General features: G+C 46.9%; 1 protein-coding gene across 1 annotated transcript; it reads right to left on the reverse strand.

The window, feature by feature from the left end:
• Positions 1 to 2948: 2948 nt before the first annotated feature.
• Positions 2949 to 7515, reverse strand: LOC121481003. Its single transcript, XM_041737977.1, has 3 exons — positions 7511 to 7515; positions 4496 to 4619; positions 2949 to 4156 (listed from the first exon to the last, which is right to left on the reverse strand). The coding sequence occupies exons 1-3, from the start codon at positions 7513 to 7515 to the stop codon at positions 3614 to 3616; spliced, it is 672 nt and encodes a 223-aa protein (XP_041593911.1). The 3' UTR covers positions 2949 to 3613.
• Positions 7516 to 9349: the final 1834 nt, after the last annotated feature.

The following is a 9349-nucleotide window of genomic DNA, read 5'->3' on the forward strand; positions in this document are numbered from 1 at the left end:
AGAAGAACTGTTTTCTCTCTCAGAGATACTATTTTTAGACCAATGTCTAAAGGGAAGAGAGGATGTGAGATAGGGAGAGAGGGGAAAGGGAGAGGAAAGAAAGGGGGGAAAACAGAACAACTTATATCTCATGGGCCTTTTTTGCAACACGTTCAATAATGTGCTACTAGGTCCTGTGTGCGTGACTTCAGTTAATCCTTACAGCGGCCCTGCGAGGCATACTACAAGAGGTTCACAGAGGTTAAATAACTTGCCCCAGGGCTCAAAGTTGAAGGGGCTGAGAGAGGAGAACCCAACGCCACCCCATAGCCCTTCTCCTTTCCTCTGACAGCAGGTGCTTCTCTACCGCACTACACCTGGACGCCGGACAGGCCTTAGCGGACTGCTGCATCTGAGGCGGTGTCGATCTAGCCCATGAAACGTATACCTTTTTTGGAGCTTGGGAGTAGAGCAATCTGGACCACATTTCCAAGAGGGCAAGTCTGATTTGACTATTTCTTCTTTGTTTCAGAATAGAGACCCACAGGAGAAAGAAGCCATAGGAGGACTGACCACTACCTACCAGGCTGGCAGGCTATCAACAGTTCTCCTAGGGTGCACTGGTTCATCGAAGACGGAGAAAAATGTATGATAAACAGAAACATGCAACCCCAAATGTGCATGTCAATCGATGATCACGAAGATGAATCAACTCTCATAACCTAGATTCCTTAGCTGTCATAAACCCAAGGATAAAGAGACTCAAACACCAAGCATGTAGCAGAGCTAGACGCTAAGTCAGTGCTCCATCACATTCACAGCTGCACAGGCTAACGTTTTCTATCCTGATGGCCCCTTCTTAGTTGATGATTTTTCACAATGTATTTCATGGCTTCCATCCCTACATGAGACTTTATTACTATCACATAGGAATAAAAAGCCATAAAGCACTAGAGTGAATTTATCTTGGTCGGATGCAAAACTTATTTTCTTCACATGACTTCACAACCATTTCAAAGCTAACCAATCATTTCATGCTACATTAAGGAACATTTTAAACTACACATAAGTGACAGGAAGCACACTTAAATTGTGACATCACAAATTAACAAGGTGTTATCCTTCAACGACATTCTTAGCTACAAGGACCAGGAAACAAGACCAGAGACACTCAACAACACTCAACCATTGAATTCACCGAAAACAAAGGACACTGGGAAGAATTCCTGGAGAAAAGCTCATCACTTTGACATTGGACTTGGAAACACAGGAGGAAAGACGGAAGACAGACAAATCACTGATACGAACCGAAACCAGGGGATTTCATTCAAGCCTCTTGCTTCACTTTCTTCCTCGGGAAGCTTTCTTACATGCCCACTGCCAGCTTTCAGACCTTTCATTCTGGAGCAGGTGGACAGAGGGGGGACCTTAGCACCTGCTTAGCCTAAGTCAGCATTAAGCCTTCTACACCTAAATAACAAAAAAGAAGGGAGAAAGAGAGAGAGAGAGAGAGAGAGAGAGAGAGAGAGAAACCCTACAGCTTGCTAAGAGACCATGAGTACTAAAAGCTCATCTGCAGACCTCCATGGAGGCTGACAACCGCCCCCCCCCCCCCCATCTGTAGAAGCCAATATCTAAGCCAGAAACAATCCGGTGTACTACAGCTCTCAGTGATCTAAATAACTCAGGCCCAGGGCCCCAGAACATTCTTTATGCTGCATTAAAGTGACACTGCTCTTGGAGTTGTTGATGCACTTTTAAGTGACCACACTGAAACTAGTTCCCTGTGACCACTAATAACTCAATGCCCTAAGTTCCGATGGATTCGCTGGCCTTTCCAAACTAAGCCTGGAATGCCTATTTACCAACTCCTAAAACAATGTCCCAGACTAATAAGCACTGCCCTTTTCTTTTTCTTTTTCTTTTTTTTAATATTGTATTATTCAAAGTCAAATAAAAGAAACAAGAACCCGAGTTTCTCGTGAGGGGTAAAGTCTAGGCAAGCTATTTCCACCTGGAGGTTACTGTAATGAAATCTTGGTGTATGTGAATCACAGGGAGGAGACTGGAAATAGTTAAATGAAAGGAAGTGCATACATAAATTCAATTATCATGCATGAAACATGCAAATGATGTAAGCACTGCATCTGAAACTCTACTTTATATTCATTAATCTCAGGTTGCACTTTTGAAGGAGAAAGACATGCTAATTGGGTCCAGATTAATGCACTCCCAAACCTCTCCAATTTGTTTTTAGGTGAGGGTTAAATGATATGTATTAAAATAAACACAGCTGCTCATGTGCCTCCACCTTCCACCCCTCCCCCACTCCACCTCTACCTCTGCCCCCAGCTGCCTCCCCTCCCCTGCCTCACCCACCCAGCTGCCTCCCCTCCCCTGCCACAGCCCACTCCAGCTGCCTCCCCTCCCCTGCCACACCTCTTTTCCTGTAGGAAGAGGGATGAAAAAGCCCCGACATCTTCCTTTTGAAAAGATACAGGACGAACAAGCCTGTCTCTTAGCCTTTTCTAGGCTTTCCCTTTCCCTACAAGCCACCAAACTGCAGGAAGAGCATGGATGGAAGATGCCAGACTGCGGCATCCGGACCGTGCACAGGTGGGCAAGCCACCTAGCACTGTCATGGTCAGCGGGTTCTTTCTACAAGCTTGGGCCTGAGGCCTTGGACCAGCATGTACTGAAGGGTAGTTTCCAGGTGTCCCCGCAGAGGCTTGACTTGAAGCCAAACCTGCTGCAGGTCGATAGGACAATCCTGGGACTCGAGGTTTCTGGTTGCTGTCCTTCCTCTGGGGGTCACCGGGCTAGCAGAGCCTGGCCTACAGCACAGGGCACTCAAAGGGTCTTTGTAAAGGATTCCTTGCTCTCCCTCTTCCTCCTCCTTCCTGGCAAAATTATGCTTAAAAGAAGGACATTATTTACATATTGACTTATTGGTTTGTTGGTTTATTTGTACTTGTTGGAAACATTAGTTTGGGACGCAAGGGAATAACACATCTTGGGGAAAATCATATCACTTTTAAAATAGTAAGACATCCACTGTGTGTGTGTGTGTGTGTGTGTGTTTCTTAGTTTCTTGGACCCAGTCTTGAGAGAAAATAAAACAAAAGAAGAGGAGCTGAGGCCTACTGGGGATGGACCTGGCCACGAAGGGTCCTCTCCGAAGGAGTGGCCACCAAGGAGTTAAAGGGGGGGGGGGCGGAGACAAGAAGCCTCCAGACTCATTTCACACTGAAAGTGATGTTTAATTTGAATCCTGCTCTTCCCAAAGGGAAAAGGTTCGTCTCATCAGCAGGCTCATATCCTCCTCCCCCTCCTCCTTTCAGATGAATTGAAAATTCAGATTGACCATTCATCACGATGTGACACGTTCTTTTTGTCCCGGGCCAAAAATCAAATGAGAGCCTGGGACCACATCTGAGCAGGCGCTGGCTGGCCAAACCTCCCCGACCGACCGACGGACCAACCGACCGGGGGGAGGGACGTGCACGAGGGATTGAAGACAGGAACGGGGGCACAGACGTACACAGACACGGGAGTGGACGTGCACTCACAGCGGGACACACAGACACACAGAGCGACCGCCCGAATCGCCTTCTGCCTATTTGCGAACGTAGGGTTAGGCTCGGGAAGTAACAACCGGGAACCTGTGCACCTGCCGGCGCTGCTGCGAGCGCCCTTCGGCGAGCCCCGGCGCTCCGGGCCGCGGGCTCGTAGGAGAGAACGTGATTATCCTAAGCGAAGCCTCCGTGGGCTGCAGACGTCCCGGCGTGGAGCCCGACCCGGGCAGCACGGGCTCCGCTCGCCCATCTTCCGCGGACTCCTGGGCAGTTCGTTTCCCGTGATGCGAAGTGAGCCTGGCACCTCCTTGGGGCCCGGGCTCGGCCAGGCGGGGGTGTCCAGCACCTAAACGATGTTTTCGGAGGCAAACTTTATAGAGATCTTCACAGAAACATATTCTCGGACCGAACCATGCAGCCGACGGAGGAAATGGGCTGTTTACCTTGGAAAAGAGCAGGCAGGCTCTTCTCCGCGCAGGAATCACTGCGGCCTTGCTGAACGTCGTCCAGAAGCGGCTGGGCTCCTTGGGCTTCCCGGCATCTGAGGCGGCGAGATAACCCTGGGAGCGCGGCCTCCTTCCCGGCCGCACGTTATTAGCCTCCTGGTGGGCGAGATAGAATACAGTGAATGTAATAACCGCTCTCCGCACAACGGGCTCGCTCGCTCTTTTAAATTGAAAATCCCCTTATTACAAAACAAGGGGTGTTCTTTTTCTTCCACCTTTAAGTAGGACTGCCACATTCATTGCTTTTTACAAAAACGCAGCTGCTTTTTAAGCTACAGATAAATAGAATCTGCTAGGCGGTAATTCGACTCAGTCTGAATGCATTATTTTCTAAGACACTTTGGCGAGGGGCTTTTTATTATAAATTGGAATGGACGAGGAAAGTCCTTTTCTCTTCTAATTATGAATGTGTTTTGTTCCCTACTATTAACCCACAATGGCAGATTGATCTTCTTCTCCTTCTTCTTCCTCTTCTTCTTTCTGCAGCCAGTTCAATAAATCAACATATTTCCTTTTTCTTTTTTCTTTCCGGAAAATTAGAGAGGGCTGATGATTAAGTCTTCATGGACTCCAATGACAAAAATAAAAATAGCACAAGGAATAGGCAAACGCTGTAACCACAAACAGAGACAATGAAGGGGCCCTCCAACGTCCAAGGTGACGAGTCCTGTTCCGACACTGAAAGTTAAGATAAAGGGGATTTACTCGTTCATTTCATTTTAATTAATGTAATTTTAAACAAAATTAAGCTTCCCAGGCATCAGCATAAAGCTGATCTCCTTATACCCATTCACTTAAAAAGGAAGAAGACATAATGAGAGGGTAACATTTCCACAGAGTGCCCTAACCTCATGTGTTTCTCGTTTGCTTGTTCATTACGTGTGCTAGTCGGTAATTTTATCAGTCATCCCTTGCTTCTGGAAGCAGTGCGCTGAAGAATTAAACCGGAGAGGAAACGCTGCGATAAAGCCTCTCCGATGAGAATTTCTGCTGACATTGCTTTAACTCCAAAGATAAACACTGAGAAAAATGGGGGAGCTCCTAATAATATCAAGAGGCAGTCCAGAAACTCCATTAGCCTCGATGTTGCTTTAATTTTGACCCCGACGTTGATATTCCTGAGGACAGCACCACCGTGGCCCACAGTGGCTATGGCCTACATCTATATGGATGTGTCACCTAGCCAACAGGAGGCCTTCCCATGGGGCATCAGTGGGGTTCCAATTAGGGGAGAATAAACACTGCCGCAGCCCAGACAGCGAGCGGGGATGGCCAGGCTGTCAGGAAGCACAGGCAGGTGCCCACCACTAAATCCACGGATGTAAAGCCGATGTCATCGGCTCCCTTCCTTCAGCAGTAATGGAAAGCAATGTGCTGGAGATGAACTGTGTGTGGCAGACAGTTTTGGAACAATTTCTCCTTGTTTAGGTCATTTTGAGTTTATTTCCAGGAAGGATGATAGTGGGCAATCGAGGGGGACCTGTGTAAACATAAATGCTGTCATGGAAGAACTCTGTGCTGGGATCACATGCATATGAGACAGAGAGAGAGAGTGGGAGAGAGAGAGAGGTGCCTTGAAATCATCTTTGCATCTAAAGCCACGCTGCCTCTCCTATGCAGCTCCGTCTGAAATTTTTAAAGGGAGATACTTATTACAAGCAAGATGCAGCCCCGATTTTTCAGGGCACCCACTCTAGCAAGAGGTATATTTGCAGTTAACGGTGGTGACAGGGCTGTTGAGAGTCCACTCTCCTGCCAAAGCTTTGCATCCATTTCCTGTCTTCCGATAAGCCTGGGAACAAAGGAGGCCCATCAGGACGCCAGCCTCAGTCTCGGTGACTACTAGATGCTGTGGCAAGAGAAGCAGCCCAGTTTACCTGGAATAAATAATCAGGCCCCTTCACTGAGAAACAAATTGGAGTATATTAGTTATCTCGGTAAGAGTGAAATTGAATCCTCGGGCATCGACATCTCCATTGAGCCACGGCCACAATGACAAGCCTGCTTCGGCAATCAGGGATGTTTATTTCTGTAATATTGATATGTGAGGCAAATAGAAGAAGAAAAGGGACCTTAATTGAAGGAGTTCAGTCCTGATTTAGAAGCATAATCTTTGCGGAAATCGGTTCTGCTGGATGACTCACAAAAATATCTTTGTGCCTCTGCTTCCCTCAATCCATTCCCTGACCCTGGTAAATCATGAACCCAGATGACAGACAGATTAGGCCGGGCTGAACGTGAACTTGTCAGGGCAGCATACAGTCACCATCCTCCGCTGTCTGTATGATTGTTCTCAGGTAATAAAAACTGCCTCTGGTGAAGGTAATATGTGCCACTCGAGGCAGAACCCTTGGCCCTCACTCAACTTTCAAAACCACTAAGTCCGTAGCTCTACAGAAAGTAACCCTATGACTAAGCAGAGAGGAATGCCTGCCCCGTGGCCTGAGACACAGCGGGAGGGTGCTCCAACAATCTGGTCTCCTTCCGTTCTCTCTTTCAGAAAAGAAAAAGGGGAGAAGCCAAGCAAGAAAGAAGGAAGTGATAGAAGAAGGGAAAAGAGGAAGAGGAAATGTCAGAAGCCAGTGGGGTCCAAGTGAGTCATTCCCATTCTTTCTACACAAATACAATTCTCTTAACTCAACGCCCCTGCCGCTTAGAAGCAGACTCAGCTGCAACCCTTTTAAGGCATCACTTTGTGACCCAGTAAACTGAGGCTAGTTGGGCCTGTCTCACTGGGCTTCTCAGAGGACGATGTGTGTGGTTCTGAGCTACATAGGATGCACCCCGTAAACAGCACTTACCCAAGAAGGAACAACCATTAGCATTCAGGGTTGTCACTCATTGGGCTTCTCATCCCCATTGTGCCTCTCTACCTGGAAATTCCTGATTCAGTCCCCTATCATGCTCCAAACTCTAAGAACACCTGGCAAAACTAACCCATGACAAATGGACCCCTGCTCTGCCTCATTTCTTTCTTCCGCCCAATTCAAATCACTTCACGCTTGCAGTGGAAGGGCTGGACACTGATTTTGTTTTACCTCCAGGACCTGCAGGTAGAAATGGGAGAGAGGAGGTGCCAGATGTGTAATAATCCAGCCCCAGAGGCCAAGCTGGCCCCTGTTCTGAGAGGGATCGTGGGCATAGCCAAGTCTGCCATTCACTAAGACATGGGGTCCCCGAGGAGAACTTAGAATCCATCTGGTTTTGAACCAGAGTGTTGTCCCCCAAGCCCAATTTCAAGTTAGTGTGCACACCTTGCATGCCCCACACCTGGTTGTGCACATGTGCACAGGCATATACACACCTGCATGAATAACCTATTGGGAACGCCACCTGTCAGGGAACAGACCCTGCTCTAGGGCCTCACCTGGAAATCTTCACTCTACCCCAGCTGGTGCGAAAACACCGCAAATAGTGGGTAAGTCTGATCTTACCAAACTGCCCAAATACCTCATCTTTCCGAAACAAAATACCAGGCAGTCACACTCAGGGTTATAAAGGGACAACCGCCCTAATGTCCCTTTCAAGGTCAACATCTATTATCAGGATGGGTTGAATTTCATAAGACAAAACAGCAACTTCAAAAAACACTCATATCCTTTTTTCTTTTCTCTTCTTTTCTTTTTGGTAGGTTCCACTCCCAGCGTGGATCCCAACACAGGCTTTAAACTCATGACCCCAAGATCGAGACCTGAGTTGAGATCAAGAGTTAGATGCTTAACCGACTGAGCCGGCCAGGTGCCCCAAAGCCACTCATATTCTGAAACACATTTTGCATGATTCCATTTAACTTTCAGCAACTCCAGTACTTTTGTTTTCTAAAATGAAAAAAAAAACTAGGCTGTATTATGAAGATGAACTTTTGCACAAGTACACTCACTTTCTTTTAAAAATACATCGCGGTGAGTGAAAAAAAAAATGGCCTGCTTTCCAACCTCTTCCTTCTAAACCTATTTTCTGAATAGAGTTGTTTGAAATAATCTCATTTCTATAAAGCCAAATATCTTACGATGATCAGACTTGACAATTACCACACAAGCAAACACAGACTCTTAGAACGGCAACTTCAAAAGGATTTCTTCCTGCTGATGGCTGTTTGCCCACAAACAGAGAGGCTCCAGAAAGAGGCTCCAAGCTGCGCGGGCCACAGGAACTTCCAGCCCAGATTCTAATCACCGCTGCGCCAGGCAGTGTGAAGGCGATGGACGGGAGCAAGGAGACATGGTGCGTGTGGGATTTGGTGTGTCCTACAAATGAGGGAACATGGGTGTCTTCCCCAGAATCACATTCAGCACAGAGATGCTCTTGATATGGAAAGTAAGACAAGCTTTTTAACTCCTTGTCAAGGCTTCCTGACATCCACCACTTTCAGGAGGTCAAGAAATGTGTCCCCAGCTTCTGTTTTCTGTTCTCCTCCAGGGAACATGGTGAAGAATGGGGCCGCCCAGCTGCCTTCTAGCACGTCACACTTGGATGACTCCCATCCTCACGGGGGGTGCGGGGGGATGGGGGGGGTGGGAGGGTGTTGGAGGGGAACATGTCCATTGCATTTGGACTCACAGGAAAGAAAAAAATCAATTTAACATAAAAGACACTCACATATTTTTGCCTCTTTGCTATTCTGCAGAGGGTCTGTGGTATAGCTACATTGAAAAAGTTTTACATAATGAAGATTACTGAGGCATAAATCACATAGGTAAGAACTGAGATGTGTGACAGAGACGGGATCTACAGGCTAATTAAATTCAACAAGGGCTTCTGAAAAGACAACATGCCCACTAACCTTCCTAGGCTGATATTTTGTTTTTCAAGGGGCAGTAAGTGCAGAGTTGTCACGGTTGTAGGGGCCACAGTGTGATCCTTTAGCAAAACCTGAGGGGGGTCGAGGTGAAGATAAGATGCATGGATTTCTGTGTTGAATGGATGCCAGAGCCAAGATGCAAAGAATAGATAAGTTAGAGATTCGGAGGAACTAAATTTGAAGCCAGCCAGTAAAACGGATTGAACCTTATTACCTCTAGTCACTGAGAAATTCCCGAGACAGTTGGATGCAATTTGAAAAGGTCAGAAAAATATTTCCTGCACAGCATTACTGCTTCATGGTTTAAGGGTGTACATTTGTGAGATGCCAGCTCTAATCATTTTTATTGACTTTGCTTTCCAGAGACAGACAGACAGTCTGGGAAGCAAGACCACTAGATAAGAGAAAGGCCATCTTCTAAATGAAAATCTCTTGTATTTTGTTTTCTCACTTGTGACTGTGAACAATCCCAAATCTTGCCCATCAGA

Source organism: Vulpes lagopus, chromosome 23, assembly GCF_018345385.1.
Source record: "Vulpes lagopus strain Blue_001 chromosome 23, ASM1834538v1, whole genome shotgun sequence".
NCBI classification, from domain to species: domain Eukaryota; kingdom Metazoa; phylum Chordata; class Mammalia; order Carnivora; family Canidae; genus Vulpes; species Vulpes lagopus.

What these genes read in the sequence shown, in the direction of transcription:
- LOC121481003 (XM_041737977.1), bottom strand. An exon ending in AAGAAGATCAATCTGCCATT is followed by an intron (nt 4,157 to 4,495) that starts GTGGGTTAATAG and finishes CTCGCCCACCAG; the next exon opens with GAGGCTAATAACGTGCGGCC.